At 39.5% G+C, this 27270-nt stretch overlaps 1 protein-coding gene across 4 annotated transcripts in view; it reads left to right on the top strand.

The window, feature by feature from the left end:
- CEP97 (centrosomal protein 97) overlaps window positions 1-24708 on the top strand; it is a 41506-nt gene extending 16798 nt beyond the window's left edge. The window contains exons 7-12 of one of the 4 annotated variants that reach the window (XR_005196305.1): window positions 7701-7865; window positions 9309-9442; window positions 10033-10630; window positions 13979-14054; window positions 16287-17052; window positions 24667-24708. Coding sequence is in view for 2 of the 4 variants with exons in the window: in XM_017504335.2 (XP_017359824.1) it covers window positions 7701-7865; window positions 9309-9442; window positions 9856-10630; window positions 13979-14054; window positions 16287-16991 (1855 nt within the window). In the remaining 2 variants the exon portion in view is untranslated. Of the gene's footprint in view, window positions 1-7700; window positions 7866-9308; window positions 9443-9855; window positions 10631-13978; window positions 14055-16286; window positions 17734-24666 lie in introns of those variants that run through there. The other 3 variants (XR_005196304.1, XM_017504337.2, XM_017504335.2) reach the window with 3 other exon arrangements.
- Window positions 24709-27270: the final 2562 nt, after the last annotated feature.

Below are 27270 nucleotides of genomic sequence, written 5' to 3'. Positions count from 1 at the left end.
TTTTTTTTTTAAAGATCAACAAAATAGATAGACCTCTAGCCAGACTAATGAAGAAAAGAGAAGAATCAAATAGATACAACAAAAAATGATAGGGCATATTACCACTGATCCCACAGAAATACAAACTGTTATCAGAGAATAGCATAAACACCTCTATGCAAATAAACTAGAGAAGAAATAGATTAATTACTGGACACATACACTAAACCAGGAAGAAGTCAAATCCCTGATAGACCAATAACAAGTTCTGAATTTGAGGCAGTAATAGTCTACCAACTAGAAAAACCCAGGATCAAACGGATTCACAGCCAAATTCTACCAGAGGAACAAAGGGGAGCTGGTAACATTCCTTCTGAAACTATTCCAAACAATACAAAAAGATTCACAGCCAAATNAAGATTCACAGCCAAATTCTACCAGAGGAACAAAGGGGAGCTGGTAACATTCCTTCTGAAACTATTCCAAACAATACAAAAAGAGGGAATCCGCCCTAACTCATTTTATGAGGCCAGCATCATCCTGATACCAAAACTTGGCAGAGACAAAATAGAAAAAGAAAAATTCAGGCTAATATCCCTGATGAACATCAGTGTAAAAATCCTTAATAAAATACTGGCAAACTGAATCCAGCGGCACATCAAAAAGCTTATCCACCACGATCAAGTTGGCTTCATCCCTGGGATGCAAGGTTGGTTAAACATATGCAAATCAATAATTGTAATCAACCACATAAACAGAACCAATGATGAAAACCACATGATTAATAGATGCACAAAAGGCCTTCAATAAAATTCAGCACCCCTTCATGATAAAAACTCAATAAACTAGGTATTGATGGAACGTATCTCAAAATAATAAGAGCTATTTATGACAAACCCACAGCCAGTAGTATACTGAATGGGCAAAAGCTGGAAGCGTTTCCTTTGAAAACCAGTGCAAGACAAGGATGCCCTCTCTCGCCACTCCTTTTCAACATAGTATTGGAAGTTCCGGCCAGGGAAATCAGGCAAGAGAAAAAAAATAAAGTGTATTTAAATAGGAAAAGAGGAAGTCAAATTGTCTCTGTTTGCAGATGACATGATTCTATATTTAGAAAACCCCATTGTCTCAGCCCAAAATCTCTGTAAGCTGATAAGCAACTTCAGCAAAGTCTCAGGATATAAAATCAATGTGCAAAAATCACAAGCATTTCTATACACCAATAACAGACAAACAGAGAGCCAAATCATGAGTGAACTCCCATTCACAATTGCTACAAAGAGAATAAAATACCTAGCAATACGACTTACAAGAGAGGACCTCTTAAAAAAGAACTACAAACCACTGCTCAAGGAAATAAGAGAGGACACAAACAAATGGGAAAACATTCCATGCTCATGGATAGGAAGAATCAATATCATGAAAATGGCTTTATTGCCCCCAAAATTTGCTATCCCCATCAAGCTACCGTTGACTTTCTTCACAGAATTAGAAAAAAACTACTTTAAATTTCATGTGGACCCAAAAAAAGAGCCTGCATAGCGGAGACAATCCTAAGCAAAAAGAACAAAGCTGGAGGCATCAAGCTACCTGACTTCAAACTATACTACAAGGCTATAGTAACCAAAACAACATAGTACTGGTACCAAAACAGATATATAGACCAATGGAACAGAACAGTGACCTCAGAAATAACACCACACATCTACAATCATCTAATTTTGTTTTTTTTTTTTAATGGGGTTTCACCATGTTGGTCAGGCTGATCTTGAACTCCCGACCTCAGGTGATCCGCCCGCCTTGGCCTCCAAAGTGCTTGGATTACAGGCGTGAGCCACCACATCCAGCCCAATCATCTGATTTTTGATAAACTTGATAAAAACAAGCAATGGGGAAAGGATTTCTTATTTAATAAATGGTGTTGGGAAAATTGGCCAGCCATATGCAGAAAACTGGGAGTGGACCCCTTCCTTACACCTTATGCAAAAATTAACTCAAGATGGATTAAAGACTTAAAGATAAGACCTAAAACTATAAAAACCCTAGAAGAAAACCTAGGCATTGCCATTCAGGATGTAGGCATGGACAAAGACCTCATGGGTAAAACACCAAAAGCAATGGCAACAAAAGCTAAAATTGACAAATAGGATCTAATTTGTCAATTAGATAGGAAGCTCTAAAGAGCTTCCGCACAACAAAACAAACTATCATCAGAGTGAACAGGCAACCTACACAATGGCAGAAAATTTTTGCATTCTATTCATCTGACAAAGGGCTACTATCCAGAATCTACAAAGAACTTAAACAAATTTACAAGAAAAATCAACCCCATCCAAACGTGGGTGAAGGATATGAACATACTCTTCTCAAAAGAAGACATTTATGCAGTCAACAAACATATGAAAATAAGCTCATCATCACTGGTCCTTAGAAAAATGCAAATCCAAACCACAGAGAGATACCATTTCATGCCAGTTAGAATGGTGATTATTACAAACTCAGGAAGCAACAGATGCTGGAGAGGATGTGGAGAAATAGGAACACTTTTACACTGTTGGGAGTGTAAATTAGCTCAACCATTGTGGAAGACAGTGTGGCGATTCCTCAAGGATCTAGAACTAGAAATACCATTTGACCCAGCAATCCTATTACTGGGTATATATATACCCAAAGGATTATAAATCATTCTACTATAAGAACACATGCACACATATGTTTATTGCAGCACTGTTCACAATAGCAAAGACTTGGAACCAACCCAAATGTCCATCAATGATAGACTGGATAAAGAAAATATGGCACATATACACCATGGAATACTATGCAGCCATGTAAAAGGATGAGTTCATGTTCTTTGCAGGGACATGAATGAGGCTTGAAACCATCATTCTTAGCAAAGTAACAGAACAAAAAACCAAACACCTCATGTTCTTACTCATAAGTGGGAGTTGAACAATGAGAACATCTGGACACAGAGAGGGGAACATCATATGCTGGGGCCTGTTTGGGGGTGGGGAGCATTAGGAGGGAGGGATGGCATTAGGAGAAATACTTAATGTAGATGACAGGTTGATGGGTGCAGTAAACCACCATGGCAAGTGTATACCCATGTAACAAGCCTGCACGTTTTGCGCATGTATCCCAGAACTGAAAGTATAATTAAAAAAAAAAAAAAGGGCCGGAGCGGTGACTCACGCCTATAATCCCAGCACTTTGGGAGGCTGAGGCAGGTGGATCACAAGGTGAGGAGATCGAGACCATCCTGGTCAACATGGTGAAACCCCATCTCTACTAAAATGCAAAAATTAGCTGGCTGTGGTGGTGCGCGCCTGTAGTCCCAGCTACTTGGGAGGCTGAAGCAGGAGAATTGCTTGAACCCAGGAGGCGGAGGTTGCAGTGAGCCGAGATCGCGCCATTGCACTCCAGCCTGGGTAACAAGAGTGAAACTCCATCTCAANAACAAGAGTGAAACTCCATCTCAAAAAAAAAAAAAAAAAAAAAAGAAGTATGGGAAGAAGGAGGAGGTGGGAGGGTAACTCAATGGCAACATTTTTTTTGACACTTTTTAAAAAATTATAGAGCTATCACATAATTTAAGATATAGTTTAAAAATGATTTTAAAAAATATCCTTATAATCACTACAGAGAATAAGACTAGAACATAACTGCACGTGGTGGCTCACACTTGTAGTCCCATTAGTTTGGGAGGCCAAGGTGGGTGGATTGCTTGAGCCCAGGAGTTTAAGTCCAGCCTGGGCAACGTAGTGGAACCTCATCGCTACAAGAAAAAAATACAAAAAGTTTTCTGGGTGTGGTGGTGTGTGCCTGTAGTCCCAGCTACTCAGGAGGCTGAGGTGGGAGGATTACTTGAGCCAGGAAGGTGGACATTGCAGTGAAATGAAATTGCACTACTGTACTCCAGCCTGGGCTACAAAGTGAAAAAAGAAAATACAATTCACATCCAGAGGTCCCCTTTGTCCCCCTCTGGTCATAACTCCCCTCTTCGTTAAAAGTAACTATTGTGGTAAGCTTTTAATAACTCAGATTATTATTTTTTTTCCTGGCTATTATGGCATCTTCAACCAGCTTCCACTATAATAATTTTTTTTTTAATCCAGGAACACTTGTACTTTATTGAATGCCATTCTAGAAAAATGTGAGGCTAAAGGGCTGTTACAGGACTTGGCTCTGGGGATAGGGCAAGGAATGGAAGGCGGAGTTCATTGGAAACAGGTCATGGGCAGAGCTGCTGGCCTGGATGCTGCCTCCTGATCTGTTGGTAGATTTGCTAGATCAATGCTGGGATGATGATAAGTAGAATGGTCATGATGATGCCCCAAATCAGGGCCCAGACATTCAGGCACTTGGCAGTGGAAGCATAGGCCTGGGCCCCAGCCAGGTCACCAACTATCTTCCTGTCCCTAGACTTCACAGAGTAGGCGAATGCTATGAAGCCCAGGCAGCAGGAGTTTATGAAGAGGGTGTTGAACAGGGACCAGATGACATGGTCGGGCATGGACGTGTCACTGTGGATGTGGATGTCGGGGAGCAGGTTTGTGGGGTGCCCCCAGCACAGCCACCTCGTGCTTCTCTCTCAGCATCTCATAGTTAGAGAGTAGCTGCTGTTAGCAGGAGTGAAGAGGGTTTGCACAATGTGGTTCATGGTGTCCAGGGAAGACTGACTGTGGATGGGTTGCTGGGATGGTTCTCAGTGGGTCCTCTCTTTCCCCAGTAGTTTTGATTTCTCTCTGTTTCTCGTTTTTTTGTTGTTGTTGTTTTTAAGATAGAGTGTCGCTCTGTTGCCCAGGCTCTGTTGTTGTGCAGTGGCATGATCCTAGCTCATTGCAATCTCACCTCCTATGCTGAAGGGACTTTCCTGCTTCAGCCTTCCAAGTAGCTGGAACCTCAGACACATGCCATTGTGCCCAGCTGGTTTTTAAATTTTTAGTACAGACAAAGTCTTGCTGTTTTGCCTGGGCTGGTCTTGACCTACTGGGCTTGAGCAGTCTTTCTACCTCAGCCACCCAAAGTGCTGGGATTACCCTCCTCACTGAGTAGTTTCTGAGAGTTAAGCACACCTATGGAGAGACAAGCATCTTTCTGAGCCACTGCACCCGGCTAGACTAACCAGAATTAAAAGACTGATAATACTAAGTGTTGCTAAAGATGTGGGGCAATTGGAACGCTCATAAACTAGGGGAGTATAAATGGTACAACTACGTTGAAAAACTAAACATACATATGTACCCCATTATCCAGCAATTTTAATTCAGGTGTATGCCTTATAGAAATAGCTACTTAGATCTACCAAAAGACATGTGCATGCATGTTCATAGCAGCCCTATTCATAATGGCTTGTTAGGCTGTACAAGAATGGATAGAGTTCTCCAAAAAAAAAAAAAAAAAAAGGGCCGGGCATGTTTTTTTAGTGGCTCACGCCTGTAATCCTACCACTTTGGGAGGCTGAGGCAGGTGGATCACTTGAGGTCCAGAGTTTGAGACCAGCCTGACCAACATGGATAAACCCCATCTCTACTAAAAATACAAAATTAGCCAGGTGTGGTAGCGTATGCCTGTAATTCCAGCTACTTGGAAGGCTGAGGCAGGAGATTCACTTGAACCCAGGAGGCGGAGGTTGCAGTGAGCCAAAATCACACCATCGCACTTCAGCCTGGGCAACAAGAGCAAAACTCTGTCACCAAAAAAAAAAAAAAAAAAAAAAAAAAAAAAGAAAAAAATGGATAGAGTTATACTCAAACTAAGGAACCTAGATGGTTGATGCTGTACTAGAGATGAAATGCTGACACAGTTGTAGTCTGTCAACAGTGCTCCCATGTTTTAAAACAACTCCAGAAGCATTCTGTTCAGGAAGGAGACATTATTCTAAGGGAGAGCTATTGCCTTAAAAATCGGTGTTTGGCCTGAGCAATGATCAAAATATTTTCCTGGTCAACATTGAGAATTGCCCTGAAGGACAGGAGGGAATTTTCAGGTTTTAAAGTCTGCTCATCCTGGATGTTATTTGCTAAGAACATCCAAGTTAAAATTCTTCGTTGTCAAATGTATCCTAGATTCTTTGATAATGTCAGGTAGCTGGATCTTGATTTGAGTGTATGTGTCACCCAAGAGTAACTTGAGCAGTAACCAAACCTTGTGGTTGCTTTGGCTGGGTAGTTTCTCAGAGTTAAGCATACCTGTGGGGAGTTGAGCATGTGTAGCACCTCAGTGTTTGGAATTCTTTCTGAATGTGTTCAGAACTCTGTTTTACTGTTGACAGGACCTTGCCCAAAGCTATAAGTCTGTTGCTTAGAGAGAGATCTTATGGGAGCAGAACTTTGGAGAAAGTTAATATTCCTTTTTTTTTTTTTTTTTTTGAGACGGAGTTTCGCTCTTGTTACCCAGGCTGGAGTGCAATGGCACGATCTCGGCTCACCGCAACCTCCGCCTCCTGGGTTCAGGCAATTCTTCTGCCTCAGCCTCCTTAGTAGCTGGGATTACAGGCACGCGCCACCATGCCCAGCTAATTTTTTGTATTTTTAGTAGAGACGGGGTTTCACCATGTTGACCAGGATGGTCTCGATCTCTTGACCTCGTGATCCACCCGCCTCGGCCTCCCAAAGTGCTGGGATTACAGGCATGAGCCACTGCGCCGGGCCCAATATTCCTTTTTAAAATTATTTATTTAAGGAGAAATTCCTAGTGCTAGAAATTATGTTTAGTTTTTAGAGACGGGGTATCACACTAATGTCTAGGCTGGAGTGCAATATCATGATCGCAGCTTACTGCAGCCTCAACCTCCCAGGCTCAAGCCATTCTTCTGCCTCAGCCTCCCAAGTAGCTGGGACTACAGGTGCATGCCACCAAAAAACATTAGCCTGATTAATTTTTAAAACTTTTTTGTGGATATGGGGTCTTGCTATGTTTCCCAGTCAGGTCTGGAACTCCTGGGCTCATTGGATCCTCCCTCCTCAGCCTCCCAAAATGCTGAGATTATAGATGTGAGCCACTGTACCTAGCTAATATCCTTTTTTTTTTTTTTTTTTTTTGAGATGGAGCCTCGCTCTGTCACCCAGGCTGGAGTTCAGTGGCGCAATCTCGGCTCACTGCAACCTCCGCCTCCTGGGTTGAAGCGATTCTCCTGCCTCAACCTCTTGAGCAGTTGGGACCGCAGGCGCCTGCCACCACGCCTGGTTTTTTTGTGTCTTTAGTAGAGACAGGGTTTCACTGTGTTAGCCAGGATGGTCTTGATCTCCTGACCTTGTGATCCATCCGCCTTGGCCTCCCAAAGTACAGGTGTGAGCCACCATGAGTAGCTGAGATTACAGGCACATGCCACCATGCCTGGCTACTTTTTTTTTTTTTTAACTGTCATTATGAACTAATGGATTTAAATGCAGTTGATCTATTTAAGCATTTCAGTTTGACAGAGCGAATGAAGAGAATACTCATTGCTTTCTTGAAAATGATTTAAAAATATTTGGCACCATTAGTGGAAGCTCTATGGAAGTGCCCCTAAGCAAGAAAAAGGGTTTGAAACATTAGAATGAGGAATATGAGTCAGAATGATTGATTAAAAAAAAAAAAAACTTGAGTGAATTTTATTTATTAAAAGCATCCAGTGGTGCTATAAAGGTAAGTTAAGAAGGAAGATCATTATTGCCTGACAGTATGTGTTGACTCGACTTGTGCCATCTCCTCTTCTTTATGTTCCTCAATTCCAGCTTGAAAGCTGAATGGCTCTATAGTCAAGGCAAGGGGAGAGCATATCGGCCTGGCCAACACGTCCAGCTTGTCCAGTATCTGGCTACAGTCTGCCCCCTCACTTCCACACTAGGTCTTCAAACTGCAGAGGATGCCAAACTAGAGAAGATTTTGAGCAAACAGAGGTAAGCCCATTTATTTCTAACAGCTGATGAATTCACAAGTTAAAATACCTCTGAGTCTCTGCTATGGTGTTAGGAGGCCTGAGGCAAGTGCTACAGGCCATATTTCTGGAGAATCAGTCCCCTTGTCACTGTAGCAATTCCTGCAGGGAAGCTGAACCGTGTACTGCAGACAGCCAAACAATATGGCATGGGGGAATGGAGAGTTTTTTGTTTGTTTGTTTTTTGTTTTAAAGACAGGGTCTTGGTCTCTTGGTCTATGAGTACAGCTATACAATTATAACTCACTGCAGCTGAAACTACAGGTGTATGCCACCATGCTTGGCTAATTTTTTGTAGAGATGGGGTCTCACCTTGTTCCTCAGGCTGATCTTAAGTTCTTGGCTTCAAGCAATTCTCCTGCCTTGGCCTCCTAAAGTGCTAGGATTATGTGTGTGAGCTACTATATCTGGCCAGGAAATGGGATGGGATTCTTAAAAAATGTATTTGTTCTTTTTTTTTTTTTTTTTTTTAATTGAGACAGAGTCTCAGTCACCAGACTGCAGTGCTGTGGTGTGATTTTGGCTCACTGCAACCTTCATCTCCCGGTTCAAGCGATTCTCACGTCTCAGCCTCCCGAGTAGCTGGGATTACAGGCGTGTGCCATCACGCCCAACTAATTTTTGTATTTTTAGTAGAGATGGGATTTCGCCATGTTAGCCAGGCTGGTCTTGAACTCCTAATCTCAGGGGATCTGCCTGCTTTGGCCTCCCAAAGTGCTGGGATTACAGGCATGAGCCATTGCGTTTGGGCTCACTTTGTCATCCAGGCTGGAGCACAGTGTGTGATCTCAGCTCACTGCATCCTCAGTCTCCTGGGCTCAAAAGATCCTTGTACTTCAGACCCCCAAGTAGCTGGGACTATAGGCACGCACCAGCACGCTCTGGCTAATGTTTTATGATATTTAGAGATGGGGTTTCATCATGTTGCCCAGGCTGTTCTCAAACTCCAGAGCTCCAGCGATCCGTGTGCCTTGGCCTCCCAAAGTGCTGGGATTACAGGTGTGCACCACCGTGCCCAACTTATTTGTTCTTTAATGTGGGTGTTTCTTGTGGATTTCTGAATACGTACATTATGAGGTATGTCTGCCTTTAAAAGGTACAGTGAAAAAAAGAGAAAAAGCATTGCCAGAAGCATTTAATATTTACTTTATCAGAGATCCTGCCTTTAAATGTTTTTGTATGTTTGTATGTGTGCATAGGAGGATGTCTACCTTGGCAATTAAAAAAATAAGTTTTCTTAACCTTCTTTATCCAGTTCTTTCAAATGACGCTTTGAATTTGACAGTGATTAAAAGTGCCTACTTTGAGAACTTGTAAAATTCTACCTTTTTGACATTGTTACCTAGGAAGCAGAAAATCTTTTTTTGGTTTGTGTTAAATCAGACCAGATGTTATTGATTTTTAGGTTTCACCAGAGGCAATTGATGAACCAAAGCCAAAATGAAGAATTGTCTCCTCTTGTTCCTGTTGAAACCAGGGCATCCCTTATTCCTGAGCATTCAAGCCCTGTTCAGGATTGCCAGATATCCCAGGAAAGTGGTAAGAAATTAATTTCTCTCTGATCCCTTTTCTCCAAGTCATTTAATTTGTTGGGTATCATGAAGCAGAAAAAGGTGCATATTTTCATAATTTTTTGTTAGTTTGCTAACTTTAGTAATAATTTAGATCTTACATATAAGTATGTATATTATAATTACTATATTTCTAATTTTAAGAAACATTTCAAGGACTGCTACCATTTGTGTAGACCTAATGCTTTGATTATTCTTATGATTATCACAAGAATTCATTTTCTTAAAAAGGTTTGGTTTGATGTTTTAGGCATATTGGAAGAAATCACTGAGGGCATTTTATTGCATTCTACCCTATTTCAAGGATTAGATTTCATTAAAAGGACATAACTAAAATGTAAATATTTAGTGGTTTAAATGACACTCTGTTGATTCTTCTAGAACCCGTCATTCAAGTCAATTCTTGGGTTGGGATAAGCAGTAATGATGATCAGTTATTTGCGATTAAGAATAATTTTCCAGCCTCTGTACACACTACAAGATATTCTCGAAATGAGCTGCACCTGGAAGACATACAGACAGATGAGGACAAGTTAAATTGTAGTCTTCTCTCTTCAGAGTCTACTTTTATGCCAGTTGCATCAGGACTATCTCCAGTATCACCTACAGTTGAGCTGAGGTTGCAAGGCATTAACTTGGGCCTAGAAGATGATGGTGTTGCAGATGACTCTGTGAAAGGGCTGGAAAGCCAGGTATTGGATAAGGAAGAAGAAAAGCCTTTATGTGCTGCAAATGAGAATATGGTTCAAATGATGAAAAGTGAGATCAGTACAGAGGTAAATGAGACAGTTGGGCTTTCTCCTTGTCCTGAGCCAACAATAATCAGCTCTGTCTTGAAGGATGATAACAACAGTCTTACATTTTTTCCTGAGTCAGCTGGACACAGCGTCTCCCATATACAACCAGAAAATAAAGAAACCATATCTAAAGCAACTTCGGAGAAACTTCCTTGCATGGTTTTAACCCAGAGATCTGCTGCTTTGGGACAAGATAAAGTTGCTCTTCAGAAATTAAATGATGCAGCCACCAAGCTTCAGGCCTGTTGGCGGGGCTTTTATGCCAGGAACTACAACCCTCAAGCCAAAGATGTGCGTTATGAAATCCGGCTGCGCAGAATGCAGGAGCACATTGTCTGCTTAACTGATGAAATAAGGAGGTGGGTCAGAAGTGCTGTTGATGCACTGTTTTGTTGGTTTGGGGCTGTCAGACTCTTACAGATGATTGAGAACACTGTGCTGCTGTAATTATAACACTTTTCACAGCATGTAGCCACTGTTGGTTTGCTTGTCTCCTACAGAGACTGTTGGCTCTATCTGCTCCATCTCCATCCCCAGCAAAGCACTTGATACATAGATGCAATGTAGCAATAAATGTTCAATGAACGTGAACTTTATAGGGATCTGTAATTCTAAACATAGAATTTGCAATGTACAGCATTGAACATCCCCATCCTGCGACTGGGCACGGTAGCTCATGCCTGTAATCACAGCACTTTGGGAGGCCACTGGCTGGATCACCTGAGGTCATGAGTTCGAGACCAGCCTGATCTACATGGTGAAACCCCACCTCTACTAAAAATACAAAAAAATTAGCCAGGCATGGTTGCAAGTGCCTGTAATCCCAGCTATCAGGGGGCTGAGGCAGGAGGATCACTTGAACCTGGGAGGTGGAGGTTGCAGTGAGCCGAGATCGTGTCACTGCACTCCATCTTGGGCAACAGAGTGAGACGCTGTCTCAACAACAACAAAAAAAAGAACATCCCACTCCTGCTGAGTTAACCCTTTACTGCACAAGGACCTTCCCAAGAGCAGCTTCAGTGGTGTAGAGGGATGAAGGCCATTTTGAGATGGGTTGAATAGTGAATTAGAGGTAAAGAGTTTGAAGGATGAGTCTGGCCAATTCTTGGAAAGAGTTGTTTTGTGGAGAAGAGAGTCAGTGGTTCCTGGAGGAGAATCTAGAGTGAAGAAATATCCTTTTTTAGGGATGAGATATAGAATGTGTTCATGTGTTAATGGAATAAATAATATAAGGAGGGAAACACTGATGGTGTGACAAAAAAAAAAAAAAAAGAAAGGAGAGGAAGAGCAGGATTGCAGTTCTTGAGAAGGGAAGAGGAGAAGAAATGCAGCATCGAAGCAGAGGAAGTGGCCTGAGATAGGAGCAGGAGCAGGTAAGGTAGTAGGCTTGATGGTGGAGATGGGAAAAAGTCCTGTCTGATGCTGCGTCTTTTTCAATAATGTGTAAGATGTGGTCAAAACCTGCAAATAAGTAGAAGAGGAGTGAAGGAGGTGTAAGGAGAGAAGTATGAGGTGTGAGGTGGTCATCTTAAAGATGACCTTCTGAGGAAAATGGAGGAAGGTTGCTGGATAATGTGAGAAAACACTTAAAAGTGCAAAGCAATAGATCAGGTTGTATGATTTTCATCAGCAATTCTTAGCTATTCTCTTCTGATGCAGGCATGGTTCATTTGGTTAAGCCAGAGATTATTTTTTTTTCCTAGGTGATATTGTGGAGAGAGTGAGGGAAGGGCAAGAGAGCTAAAGATATTTCAGAGGGAGTAATAATGATAGATCTTAGATTTTATATTTTTTTGAGACAGGGTCTTACTCTGTTACTGAGGCAGGAGTGTAGTGGCATGCTCATAGCTCACTGTAACCTTGAATTTTTGGGTTCAAGTGATTCTCTCACTTCAGGCTCCCAAGTAGCTGGGACTGTGTGCATGTACCACCATGCCTAGCTAATTAAAAAATTCTTTTCTTTTAGAGATGAAGTCTAGGTTGCCCAGGCTATTCTTGAACTCCTGGGCAAAAGCAATGCTCTTGCCTCAGCCTCCGAAAGTTCTGGGATTACAGGTGTGAGTCGCTTTGCTGGCTGAAATTTTACTTATTTTTATTTTTTCCAAAATTTTTTTGAGATGGAGTCTCGCTCTTGTTACCCAGGCTGGAGTGCAATGGCGCTATCTCAGCTCATTGCAACCTCTGCCTCCCAGATTCAAGTGATTCTCCTGCCTCAGCCTCCCAAGTAACTGGGATTATAGGCACCTGGCACCACGCCTGGCTAATTTTTATTTTGGGTTTTTAGTAGAGATGAGGTTTCACCGTGTAGGCCAGGCTGCTGTCAAACTCCTGACCTCAGGTGATCCGCCCACCTCGGCCTCCCAAACTGCTGGGATTGCAGGTGTGAGCCACTGTGCCTGGCCTGGGTGGAATTTTAAATGCTGTAAGAGGGAAGTGAAGGCAGGAGGGAAGGATCATTAGACTGGAGGTCTAGACTGTTGCATTGGGGTACAACAGCAAGTGAACTGGGAGGATAGGAAGTAGTGGTTGGTGTTGGGTGTTTAGAACCACTTCTGATAGTGGTGCTGTCAAATGGTTTGGCCTAGACTGAGACTATGACAATGGGTGACTGACATTGGGTGGATTATTGTTAGAGCATCCATGTGAATGTTGAAGTCTCCAAAAATGATGACAGGAGTGGGGCAAAGAGAAAGCCTGGTGCTGAGACTTCAGTGAACGGGAGCGGAGGGCGAGAGGTCAGTACTTGACAAAGAATTTTGGGAAATTGCAGGATGGCAGGAGTTAAAGGAGGGAGATGAAGAATCATTTGAAAACTGCAGTGAGAAGCAATCTTCCAACCCTGATGAGTGTGAGGGAAAAATAGCTTCCACTTAGAGGGCTATAGTGCTCTCAGAAGTGGATCTGCTTTGGACAAGGAAAAGTTTAGAGAGAGGTGAAGTATGTAAGCGGGTTTGCGGATTATAATTCAAGAGCTCTAGATGGCATAGGAGAAAGGCTTGAGGGGCTATAGAAAGTGGGTAATTGGGTCAGAGGTGTGAAACAAAATGCTGTTGACAGTGTGGGTGATAATGGATCACTAAAGGAGGAGCCTTAGGTTTGTGAAAACCCTAAGTATGGAGAGAACAGCAGTGAGCCCAGAGCTAAGACTTTAATGAATGAGGAATAATGGATGGGAGGTCTCTTGTCAACAAGCAGTAGATCAGAGACCTGCACACACAGAAAAGCGAAGTTTGATGGGATTAGTCTTTAGGAGAGAGTGTTTCAGGCTGTGATCATGAGTACTTAAGTGTGACCCTTCATCGTTTTGGATGCTTTGGGTAACCATTCCTTTTTGTACTTTCTGTTCCTTTGGTATGTTTGGCTGAGAAATTGAAGCCAGACAAAAAGCATTTTAACATTTTATTTCTTATTACTGGAAATAATTTGTAGAACTAATACCTGAATTTCAGTCATATCTCATTTGGCTTCTACTTTGAGTCACAGTTCAAAATTAAGTTTTGTGATGCCACTTATAAAAACTGTTCCATTTTGATTCTGAAGTTAAAAAAAATAAAAATAAAATAAGGTTTTAAGTTAGATATTGTAACAGTGGTAAAGATAACTTAGATTATTAATCTCTTTACAATGCATGCGTTTATTAGTTGTAACAGGAAGTACGAGTCAAAGCACTCTTCCTTACGTCAATAATGTGTTTTGAATTATTGTAGGTTACGAAAAGAAAGAGATGAAGAACGTGTTAAAAAATTTGTACAAGAAGAAGCTTTCAGATTTCTTTGGAATCAGGTAAACACCCTCCTCCTGATTTACCTCATATATGATCAAATAAAAATTCCATATTCATTGAGATAATCATAGAGTACTCAGGTGTATTAAGCACTCTTGTTCAAGGTTAAGGGTATGGTTTGTGTCCTTTGCCACTAACTCTAAACTAGGATAGTGAATTTTTTTTTTTTTTTTTTTTTTGAGACAGAGTTTTGCCCTTGTTGCCCTGGCTAGAGTGCTATGGCACAGTCTCACCTCACCATAACCTCTGCCTCCTGGGTTCAAGCGATTCTCCTGCCTCAGCCTCCTGAGTAGCTGGGATTACAGGCCTGCACCCCCACGCCCAGCTAATTTTGTATTTTTAGTGGAGATGGGGCTTCTCCATGTTGTTCAGGCTGGTCTTGAACTCCTGACCTCAAGTGATCCACCCACCTTGGCCTCCCAAAGTGCTGGGGTTACAGGCGTGAGCCACCGCACCAGGCCAGGACAATGAATTTTGTTGCATTTTATTTAATCTGAAGAAAAATATTCTGACAATTTTGACAAGAAAGACAAAATAATATAAAGCAGGAGGAAAGTGGCTTAATTGAAGGCTGTTACAGCTTTCCAATATATACAACAACCCCAAATTGAAGTTTTATGCAGCTATCTATCTATCTTTTGGGAATATTTGAATGAAAGGTGATTAAGATGGTATATGGCTACAATATGCATATCCTAAAAAGTATACATAACTGTACCGGAGAGTCTTTGAATCCTGTAACACCATACTTTAGGGACAATTTAGGCAATTACTTTTACTAGCGTTGTATCATATCAAATACTTATTGATGATAATTTCTTGGGAATATTTTAATAAAATTTTCATTTCTTTTTTATAGAAATAGGGTCTTGCTGTATTGCCCAGGTTGGTCTCAAACTCCTGGGCTCAAGCAGCCTTCCCTCCTCAGCTTCCCAAAGTGAGCCATATCACCTGGCCAAATTTGTTATAATAGGATTTGACCTATAAAATGAAAAAATAATTGTTGATTTGTAAGGTTTTGTAGTTACCAAAAATAGAAGAATGGTTGAGTTATAGAATGATAATACTGTGGAATACCATGGAACAGTTAAAAAGAATAAGGCAATAGTATGGACCGACATGGAAAAATCTCCAAAATAATACTGGTTAGTGAAAAAACAGCAGTAGCACACCACAGCCTTGAACTCCTCAAGTGATCCTTCTGCTGCAGCCTCCTGAGTAGCTGGGACTACAGACGCACACCAGTTTGTCCAGCTTCCCTGTGTATTTGAAAATACTGCCTAGAAAAGAGTCTGGAAGGGTATGCATCAAGTTGCTGTCAGTAATTAACTTGGAGGGGGGTCAAAAGGAAACTAAAAACTGTACATATTGCTTTCTTGTCTGCAGTTTTTACAGTAAAATTTTGGAATTTTTGTTATACTTTAGAAATGAAGAGGTCATATTATCAAGAATTTGATATATTTTTAGGTATTTTAGCAAGTTGCATATACTGTATTATTAGATAATATTTTAAAACTCTAATCTCTACCTGGGTATCTAAAGTGAGACTTATTTTACAGGATCTACTTCTATCGAGGGCTCTAATTTGTCTTACTGAATAGATCTCATTATGTATTGAATACATGATTAACCCCTTAGCTAGACATGTACTATTATGCTTCTGGCTGTTTTTCTGGTAGAAGCAAGAGAATTGCTTTCACCCATCCCTACTTTGGGTGAGGGCCTTTTGTTACCAGGAACATGTTCTATTTGTGCCAGTGTGGTTTAGGCTTGGGGTGCTATGGAAAAGATAAAGGGAGTCAGCAGTTTCTAGTTCCAGTTCTATCGTTTGCCAACTTCGTGACTACTGGACAAAAAGATCTTGAAGGAAAATTGTAAAATAGACAGGAGGGGTGTGGTGGCTTATGCTTGTAATCCCAGCACTTGGGAGGCTGAGGCTGGAGGATTGTTTGAGCCCAGGAGTTCAAGACCATCCTGGGCAGCAAAGTGAGACCCCCATCTCTACAAAAAAATTTTAAAAATTAGCCAGACATGGTAATAGGCACCTGGAGTCCCAGCTACTTAGGAGGCAGAGGTGGGAGGATCATTTGAGCCCAGGAGGTTGAGACTGCAATGAGCCATGATCATGCCGCTGCACTCCAGCCTGGGTGACAGAGTGAGACCCTGTCTCAAAAACAAACAAACCCAGACACTTTTTGTTTTATAACATGACTGTATTTTCTGGTTTATAGGTAAGGTCTCTACAGGTTTGGCAACAGACAATGGACCAGCGTCTAAGTTCCTGCCATATTGATGTTCCTCCTATATCAAGTACTCTTGTGCCATCTAAACCTCCATTATTTACCCAAAGCCAGGAGTCCTCTTCTGATCAAAATGCTGATTGGTTCACTGCTTCTGATGTAGCTCCTCAAGAGAAATCATTACCAGATTTTCCAGACTCTGGTTTTCATTCCTCTCTAGCAGAACAAGTTTACTCTTTGCAGGATTCTTTGGATTTTGAAAAAAGTTCCACAGAAGGCAGTGAAAGCTCCATAATGGGGAATTCCATTGACACAGTTAGATATGGCAAAGAATCAGATTTAGGGGATGTTAGTGAAGAACATGGTGAATGGAATAAGGAAAGCTCAAATAATGAGCAGGACAATAGTCTGCTTGAACAATATTTAACTTCAGTTCAACAGCTAGAAGATGCTGATGAAAGGACCAATTTTGATAAAGAGACAGGAGATAGTAAACTTGACATTGCTTGTTTCCCAGTACAGTTAGGTACCTTGTGTGATGGTGCTTCTGTAGATGAGAGTCATGGCATTCCTCCTACTTCGCAAGGTGAAATTAGCCAGACACAAGAGAATCCTAAATTAAATGCAGAAGTGCAAGGGCAGCAGTCAGAATGTGATTCTACGTTTCAGGTATTGCATGTTGGTATTACTGTGTAGAGTGTCATGGTCTTTTGGGAAGCAGATATCCACTTAACTTTTCTTAAAAATACTTTCAGTTGCCTTTTTTTTTTTTTTTTGGAGGGGAGTACTCCCTAACGCTAATTTTGTTACTATTTATATAGGATTTGTATTCATGTCTCATATTTTTCAGATTCTAGGTATTGAGCTGAGTTTTCATTTTGATTTTGTACATGCAGCTTTTTACTTAGCTGTAATGTACCAAACTATTTATATTGAAAGCTATATGCACTTTATTTCTTCACTAAATTGCATCAGCAATATTCCTGTTTCTTTCATGTACCCATGTACTTTCAAAAATAAGTTAGAATATATTAAAGAAAATAGAAAAAATTACCTTAAATATATGAATTTTCACCCTTCTGTATCTGAGAAAATTAATTAAATAGTAAGGAATGAAATTTGATAACGTAAATATAAACTGGAAATGTGAGGATTGCGAACTATTGAAATTTGCCAATCTCCTTGGTGTAAAAATGTTTTTTTAAATCCTTTTTTCATCCTTTCTGAGCCAAGGAAAGCCTTTCTATAAGCAAATTAAGGAAGAAAAGGTAGGATTATAGGATTTCTCAGTGGGGATGATTAAATTGTCTCATGGAAAACTTCAGTTAATGTCATGCATCAGTTTTTTTGTTTGTTTGTTTTTGAAACGGAATCTCGCTCTGTCACCAGACTGAAGTGCAGTGGCATGATCTCAGCTCACTGCAACCTCTGCCTGCTGGGTTCAAGCGAGTCTCCTGCCTCAGCCTTTCATGTAGCTGGGACTACAGGTGTGCGCCACCATGCCCAGCTAATTTTTGTATTTTTAGTAGAGATGGGGTTTCACCATATTGGCCAGAATGGTCTTGATCTGCCTGCCTTGGCCTGCAAAGTTCTGGGATTACAGGTGTGAGCCACCACGCCTGGCCATCAGTTTTAACATATGAAGTAAAGTGTTCTATCCCAGATTAAAGTCAAGCTTACTTAGGTAACACAAGGATATTTCACTTAGATATGAAGAAAGGAAACACTAGTCTCCATTCACTTGAAATACTGTCATGGCAAATATGTATCCTTTCATTAAGTGCTTTTTCACCCTATAGATAAGCATTTATGTGCCAATATATTGTCAGAAATTAATGTATGTTCATCTCCTCTGTTCCTGCTTATATTTACTAATGTATTTCAGCAGAAGGTCCACGACTATTCACTTCAGTTTTGACCTCTGTCCCATAGTGAAGAACATTTAAAATAATACGAGTGGTCGAATATGAATGACTTTTTAGGAACTGCTTTTTGTCTAATCTGAAAAAGTGCCACATTCAGAAGACAATTTAATGATGCTTAAGAAATAATAAACCTCACTTTACTTGTTAAAAAGATATATATGTCTGCAACTTCAGGGAGAAATAAGATTGTGTTTGAATATTGTAGGTAGATGCATTTGTAATTAAGAATAATGTCATTGAACAACATGTATTTGGTTTCCCCCAACTTATAGACATACAAGTATTTAAAACTATGGCAATACACAAGTCATCTCTAAATTTAGGTGCTAAATATCTATTAATTATTCTGTTGTGGTCATTCGGTGCCCTTCTTTGAAGTTACGTAAAATAAAAACATCTGATCCTTCAAGAATAAAGTTGAGGATCACATGGTACGTGGCATTTGTTGTTGTTTTTAAAGAGATGGAGTCTGGCTCTGTTGGTGCAGTACCATGATCATAGTTCACTTTAACCTCGAAGTCCTGGCTCAAGTGATTTTCCTGCTTCAGCCTCCCGAGTATGTGGGACTACAAGCAGGAGCCACTGCTCCCAGCTCATGGTATTTGTTGATAGTCATAACATTTCTCCTGTATGGTAAGATGTATTTTTCTCTGTTTATAAATATGTAGCACTCAGGTTGAGAAGACTTGGATTTTATTCTTAGAAATCCAGATTCCCTTGAAAAGGAAATGTTTTCTGTTTCTTATATTATAAATAAAACAGTAATCTTACCTTCAGAAGGATTTTCCTTAGTGAAACGTGTAACATTGAATGCATGTTAAATAAAAATGGAATTTCTAACTTTTTCAATAGTGCTAATTATCTTTTCTGAATGATTTTGGATGTCTTCTTAAAAATACCCTATTTTTCTATTTTACAGTTAAGTGCCTCACTTGCTGTCCATTGTTAGACAAAGAAAAACCAATTTGCACTGCACTAGTAAAAATACTACTTTATAGATTTGTTTTTCATAAAAGCGGCTGGACTGTCATGATTCAGTGTTGCCTAACTAGGTTTCTGCTAACATCCTCTCCTTCCTGTCTTTTTAAAGTAATTGCAAAACACAACTAAATTCATTTGATCATCAGCATTTGTCAGCAGGATTTGCTTTTTTGCCTTTGCCTTGTTTCTCTAACCCATAAATAGTACTTAGCATGCTTTTATTAAAAATTTGGCAGAATATGATAATTATTAATATTCTGTTCTTTGTATTTAACTTTTACTAGTGTTTAGAAGTGTAAGAATATTAAATAGACCCTTCCTTAGCTGTACATATTATCTTGAATGTAGATAAAATGAAAATAATGTGAATTAGAAAACTGGCATAGAATTAGTACATTTAATGGGTTTACATTATACTTTTGAAGTGATTTATATAATTAAGATATTTGGTTTCAACTCTATGGGCTATTCTTTGGTCTGGCTGAAGAGGGAATGGGTCTGGTAAGGTTTGGGAAGTTGAGCTTTGAACATGGTCGTTGTGTTTTTTTCTGACAAGGAAAGGCTTAGTTTAGCTGTGCTGTTTTAGTAAACATCAGTTCTCTTGATTCATGCAAGATTCAGTTTATCAGTTAAGAATTCCTGCGGAAGCACAGAGTCATACTATGTGAGAGTTGGAAGGAAGCTTAAGATATTTGTGTTTGAATCTCTTTGTTTCAAAGATGAAACTGAAGCACAGCATGTTAAATGACTTGTCTAAGGTCATAGCTAGTTAGTAGTCAATAAACTGTGAAAACCTATATGCTCCTATATCCAAAATATTATTATGTCCTCTTAACCTTTACTTTTAGTCAGTAAGGAAATCTCTGCATATTTTTCATTCTCTTTGAAAGAGGAAAAAGACTTATAACAGAGCTACAACTCTATCACTCATAGAGTTGCTTGTAGAAAATAATTCCTTCCCCTCAGTGAATTTTCTTCAAGAACTGTGACTTATTAAAATGGTTTCAAAAGAGCAATAGAGTGGAAATTAAAGTTTTAGAAAAGATATTGGGTGTGGTGGTTGATGACTGTAATTCCAGTGCTTTTGGAGGCCAAGGCCGGTGGATCACTTGAGGCCAGGAGTTCAAGACCAGCCTGGACAGCATAGCAAGACCCCCCTCTGTAAAAAAACAAAAATTCTGTAAAGAATAACTACATTTTGGAGTTAATTTATTTGATGACAGACAGTATGACAGGTTGCTGAGATATATAAAATTTTATAGAGAACTGGTGAGTTTGATTACATTTTATCTTTAGTTTTATAGAACAATAGATGTTAAAATTTTAACTCTCTTGGTGTGCAGAAAGCTCTAATCATGACAGTTGATAATATGCAAGTTGGCTTTATAAGTTTAATTATAAAAGGCTTGACAATATGCATGTTTTAGGAAAATGATCATTTATTTAGTCATATAATTGTTAGTATATATGTAAATAACTTTATTCTTGAATAATGTGGGTGCCATCTTGAGTGTATGTTTTTATTTGTTTTGGATTATTTTTTGTATACAAACACCATAATAGTGTGTTTTCCTGTTATCTACTTAAGACAAGTCTAGTTCTACTTTTTACCAATAATTTCAGCAAAATACAGGTTTAATATATTAGACTATATCCCTTGGTATTTTTTGTATGTGTGCAAAGTCTTAGAATTGGATATATAGCAATGATAATAAAAACATAAAACTTTTTTTTCTGGAGAATTAAGACAGTAAAAATTAAAAATAGAATGAATATGATCATTTTCCCATCGTAAAGGAAAGAAGAGACTTTTTATTTTTATTTTTTTTGAGATGGCATTTCACTCTTGTCACCCAGGCTGGAGTGCAATGGTGTGATCTTGGCTCATTGCAACCTCCACCTCCCTGGTACAAACTATTTTCCTGCCTCAGCTTTCCCAGTAGCTGGGATTACAGGTGTACACCATAACGCCCGGCTAATTTTTTTGTATTTTAAATAGAGATGGGGTTTCACCCTGTTGTCCAGGCTGGTCTCGAACTCCTGATGTCAAGTGATCCACCTGCTTTGGCCTCCCAAAGTGCTGAGATTACAGGTGTGAGCCACTGTGCCCGACTGAAACTTCATTGTTGAATGCATATCTTTATTTTTTTCCAAACACCAACTTGAACTAGAGTATATTTTTATTTTGCCACATACCTTTAAAAGATATTTATTGTGTCATTATATAATGTTTTAAATGTTAAATATATGATAGCTTATTCCTGAAGTGAAGCAGAAAGGATCTGTAAGGAACATTCTAAACATTTTTAATGGCATTGCTTTTACTGATCAAGCTTGTGCCACATTAAAGTTAAAAGTCAAATAAATCAGTCCTCATAGCCTTGGAAAGAAACAGATAATTGTCTTTTTAAAATGAGGTGTTTTTTATCTGTGGATGAATGGAAATCTCACTGAATTGTAATTGTTATTTATTTTAGTGGATAGCAGGAATAATCCTGTAGTAGTTTTGTTCATTTTCTTTTTTCTTTTTCTTTTTTTTGAGATGGAGTCTCATTCTGTCGCCAGGCTGGAGTGCAGTGGTACAATCTCCACTCATTGCAACCCCTGCCCCGTGGGTTCAGGCGATTCTCCTGCCTCAGCCTCCCGAGTAGCTGGGATTACAGGCGTGTGCCACCATGCCCAGCTAATTTTTGTTTTTTTTAGTAGACACAGGGTTTTACCATGTTGGCCAGGATGGTCTCGATCTCTTAACCTCATGATCCACCCGCCTTGGCCTCCCAAAGTGCTGGGATTACAGGCATGAGCCACTGCACCTGGCATTGTTCATTTTCTAATTAAAGCTCTTTGACTCTTTTGTAATAATTTTAATGTTGACAAGAGTTTAAAAATAATTTCATTTTGGACTGTATTTAAATTTTTCTTTAATTTTGTTGTAGAACTAGTAAATGATTTAAAGTGATTATGATCTGTTTTATGAAGGCTTACTATTATGTATTGTACTTATTTAATTTGTATTTGAGTCTTTCTAATTTTAAATAAAAGGTTTATACATTTGAGTGCTTCACCTGTTTATTTTAGTGATTAGTAGTAATGATTGTACTCATTGTGCCTGTAATTAATGGATAAAGTTTAGAATAAATTGCAAATAGAACTCTACTAAGCAATGTCCAGAGTATTCTCATTATATAAGTGACTTTACAATAAACAGCTCTTGCCTTATGAAAATGGATATGAAGTGGAAGGAATGCTAATTTAGTTTTATTCAGTATAAATTTCATTACCTCTAGATACTCACTAGAATTCTCTAGACAGAGAAGAGGACTTCAAACAGCATAGATGACATTGTCCAGGGTTAGTGAGGATAATGGGGGTAAGTTGAGTAGAAGCCCTCTCATTTGACACTATTGACTGTAGTTGGTTGGTGAATTTAAAAAAATTACAGCAGGGAATCATAAAAGTGTATATATATATGTATCTATATATATGTATCTATATATAAACTTTAAAAAGTACCATATATATATAAAGTACCATAAACTTTAAAATATTTTTATTGAAATATAATTGGCATAAAGTGGACATTTAAAGGCATAATTATTTTTAATTTTTATTTCACTTTTAAAAAATTCTTAAGGCATATTCAAAGTTGCATATTTAAAGTGGACAATTTGGCTGGTTGTGGTGGCTCACGCCTGTAATCCCAGCACTTTGAGAGGCCAAAGCGGCTGGATCACCTGAGGTCAAGAGTTCAAGACCAGCCTGATTGACAAGGTTAAACCCTGTCTCTACTAAAAATACAAAATTAGCCAGGCATGGTGGCGCATGCCTATAATTCCAGCTACTTGGAGGCTGAGGCAGGAGAATCACTTGAACCTAGGAGGCGGAGGATGCAGTCAGCTGAGAGATTGTGCTGTTGTACTCCTCCAGCCTGGATGACAGAATAATACTCTGTCTCAAAAAAGGAAAAGTCGACAATTTGATAAATTTTGACATATTGTACTCATAAAACCATCACAACAATCAAGATGGCAAACGTATCTATTATCTCCAAGAGATTCTTCGTTCCCTTCATGACACCTCCTATTTTGTCTGGTTTCTTTACTCAGCCTCATTATTTGAGATTCATCTGATTGCTTTCTGAGTAATATTTCAGCGTATGTATTTGCCGTAATTTGTTTATCCATTAATCTGCTGATAGACATTTGGGTTGTTTGTAGACTTTGGCTATTAGAACTGAGGCTGCTGTGAGCATTTGTGAATAAGTCTTTGTATGAACATATATTTTCATTTTTCTTGGGTAAATACCTAGAAGTGGAATGGCTGGATCTTACAGTAGGTATATGTTTAACTTTTTAAGAAACTGCCAAACCAATTTTGTTTTCCAAAGTAGCTGTAGCATTTTGCATTCCCACTAGCAGTATCGGATGGTTCCAGTTTTTCTGCATCCTTACTAACATTTGGTATGATCAGTCTTTTTAATTTTGGCCAGTCTAGTGGCTACATAGTAGTATTTCAATGTGGTTTTATGTTTCCCTAATGACTAATGATGTGTAGCATTTTTTTGTCATTGTGTGTATCTTTGGTTAAGTGTTCCTAAATTTGAAATATTGAAACAATTTACTCACTAAAAAAAAAAAAAAAATGGGGGCCAGGCGCAGTGGCTCACACCTGTAAATCCTAGCACTTTGGGATGCCAAGGCGGGCGGATCACTTGAGGTGAGGAGTTTGAGACCAGCCAAGCCAACATGCTGAGACTCATCTCTACTAAAAGTAACAAAAATTAGCTGAGTGTGGTGGTGTGCACCTGTAATCCCAGCTACTCTAGAGGCAGAGGCAGGAGAATCACCTGAACCCGGGAGGCAGAGGTTGTAGTGGGCCAAGATTGCACCACTGTACTCCAGCCTGGGTAACAGAGTGAGACTCTATCTAAAAAATAAAATAAATAAAAATGAAATTGGGTTCTCTGTCTCTTTATTTTAAGTTGTCAGAATTATTTAGGCTGGGAGCGGTGGCTCACGCCTGTAATCCCAGCACTTTGGGAGGCCAAGGCAGGCGGATCATGGTGTCAAGAAATCGAAACCATCCTGGTTCATACGGTGTAACCCCATCTCTACTAAAAATACAAAAAATTAGCCGGGCATGGTGGCAGGAGCCTGTAGTCCCAACTACTCGGGAAAGTGAGACAGGAGAATCGCTTGAACCCAGGAGGTGGAGGTTGTAGTCAGCCGAGATTGCGCCACCCACTGCACTCCAGCCTGGGTGACAGAGCAAGACTGTCTCAAAAAAACAAAAAAAAGGGGGAAAAGAATTATTTATACAGCCTACGCACAAGTCCTTAAACAAATATGAAACATTTTGTCTCATTCTGTGGGTTACCTTTTCACGTTCATAATCATGCTTTTTGAAGAGAAAAGGGTTAAGATTTTGATGAAGTCTAATATGCCAATTTAAAAAAATAGTTTGTGGCCGGGCGCGGTGGCTCAAGCCTGTAATCCCAGCACTTTGGGAGGCCGAGGTGGGTGGATCACGAGGTCAAGAGATCGAGACCATCCTGGTCAATACGGTGAAACCCCGTCTCTACTAAAAATACAAAAAAATTAGCTGGGCATGGTGGCACGTGCCTGTAATCCCAGCTACTCAGGAGGCTGAGGCAGGAGAATTGCCTGAACCCAGGAGGCGGAAGTTGCGGTGAGCCGAGGTCGCGCCATTGCACTCCAGCCTGGGTAACAGGAGCGAAACTCCGTCCCAAAAAAAAAAAAAAAAAAAAAAAAAAGTTTGTGCTTTTGGTGTTGTGTTTAAGAAATCTTTGCCATACTCAAGGCCACAAAGATTCTAAGTTTTTTTCCAGGCATTTTTTCTAGCTCTTACATCGAAAGCTATGATCCATTTCATGTTAAATTTTGTATATAGTACAAGATAAAGTTTGAGGTTTCTTGGTTATTTATATATGGTTATCCAGCTATCCAGCACCATTTGTTTAAAAAGATTGTTTTTCCCCCATTTAACTGCATTGGGACCTTTGCAAAAATCACTGGCCATTTATATATGAATATATGGATTCCTGGATTGTCTTCTGTTCCAGTGATTTATTTAGGTTTCATTTCTACACTGTCTTCGTTACTTTAGTTTTATATTATTTATTTATTTACTATAGTTTTATCCTAAGTCTTGAAATCAGGTAGTGTTTGAGTTCTTTTGTTTTTACCTAATGTTTTCTTTGAGTACAGATGCTGTGTAGTTCTGGGTCTAAATTTTACCTACAATGCACCATTTCCATTTTTAGTTTCTTTCAAAGTAGAGTGAAAATTTAAAAACATATATAAAGCCATTGGAATGCAGAATACTTCTAGGTTTTTATAATTTCTCCATCTGATTTTTGACAGATTTCTTGTCCATACCTAACTCAATTGCAATTTTTTTTGTTTTTGTTTACCTTTTTAAGCAATTCACTTTTGAGTCTTTCCAAAACACTCAACTTTGTTTTCCTTGAATATTTTATCTTTTTACACTAGATTTCAAAGGTTCTCATAATAAGTACTTAGATTATATGATTATAATCACATTATAACTGGAATAAACTGGTTTAGAACCAAATACAACTCAAATTGGTGGGAGTGGAAGTCCACATTCTGGAGAGGGAGTAAAAAGTCAGTCAGTAGGATAGCAAAGCTTTTCTTGTATTCTTTCATCTATCTTTGAAGGAAAAGAAAACCTTTTTGCCTCAAACAATTGAAGCTGATTCCCAGTTTGGTGATGAGGTGGATGTTGGTGATTCATCAGATAGTATTGAATTAGCAAAAGTATTGGTTCCCAAACTTTCTGGTAATCATAATCTGGGGAGTACATATTGTATGATTCTATTTATATGAAATTCTGGAGAAAGCAACACTATGGGGAGAGAAAATAGATTAGTGCTTGCCAGAGATTGAGGAAGAGATTGACTGTTCCCAAATGCAATGGGCTTGCATTTGGGAATTTTTAGGGTGATGAAACTATTCTGTATGGTACTGTGATGGTGGATACATATGTCTATAAACTTGTCAAAGTCCATAGAACAATACATCACAAAATCTGAACTTTTTTCAAGCTTTGCCAAAACATAAATCTCTATTGAGGATGTCAAAGGGATCTCAGAATGGAATGTGGACTGTGACAAATGACAAATTAGCAACTCTATTGTGGAGAAACATAGCATATAACATCTCAATCAAGTGATCAAGGTTAACATCACCAGTGAGGAATCATGTTGTATGGTCCTTAATCTGATGCAGTGAAGACATTTCACTCTGGTATTATTCCCCCAAGTCTTAACTGTTGTATTGGACCGAGCGTAGAAAGTTAGCACCAAGACAAAAGTATGCCAGATTGCAGGGTCATTTATTATGCCGGCGATCACAGAGGACTCACGTCTCTCCAACCTGTGGCGTCAAAAGGAGGGTGCCAAGACTTTTTATACCCAAAAAACCACCTTGGCAGTGGGGGTGAGGAGCGGGGTTGGGCATGAAAAGGTTTTGGACATTCCAAGGGCTAGGGGATTCTGTGATTCATCTCCTGGGCGGAGATGAGGGTGGGGGTCTCTGGACATTCCAAGGGCCAGGGGATTCTGTAATTCACCTCCTGGGTGGAGACGAGGGCTGGGGTCTCCGGACATTCCAAGGTCCAGGGGATTCTGTAATTCACCTCCTGGGTGGAGACGAGGGCGGGGGTCTCTGGACATTCCAAGGACCAGGGGACTTTTGTCATTCTGTTTGTTACTTCAGTGGTTTACAGAAGTCAAGATAAGCATTTGTTTACACACAGATTTTAGTTATCCTGGGCTGCTTATTTTAGTTATTACTAAATAACTAAAGCAAAGGCTAGCAATTCTGGCACAATATCACATTCCCCCCCCTGTTCTTTTAACATGTATTAAATCTTTAATAGGTTTCCTCTTTTTGACACAGGGCCCATATTTGGATCTCAGAACCATCAATTTGACCGAATCTATTTCTTCCTGGATAAATTTGAGGAGCATGTTTAAAAGGCATGGTCCAAATGTTAACCCTAGGACCATTAGCACCAAGGGTCCT

The sequence above is a fragment of the Cebus imitator genome, unplaced genomic scaffold (assembly GCF_001604975.1).
Source record: "Cebus imitator isolate Cc_AM_T3 unplaced genomic scaffold, Cebus_imitator-1.0 Scaffold321, whole genome shotgun sequence".
In the NCBI taxonomy this organism is placed as follows: domain Eukaryota; kingdom Metazoa; phylum Chordata; class Mammalia; order Primates; family Cebidae; genus Cebus; species Cebus imitator.
This window is presented reverse-complemented; position numbering and strand designations above follow the sequence as displayed.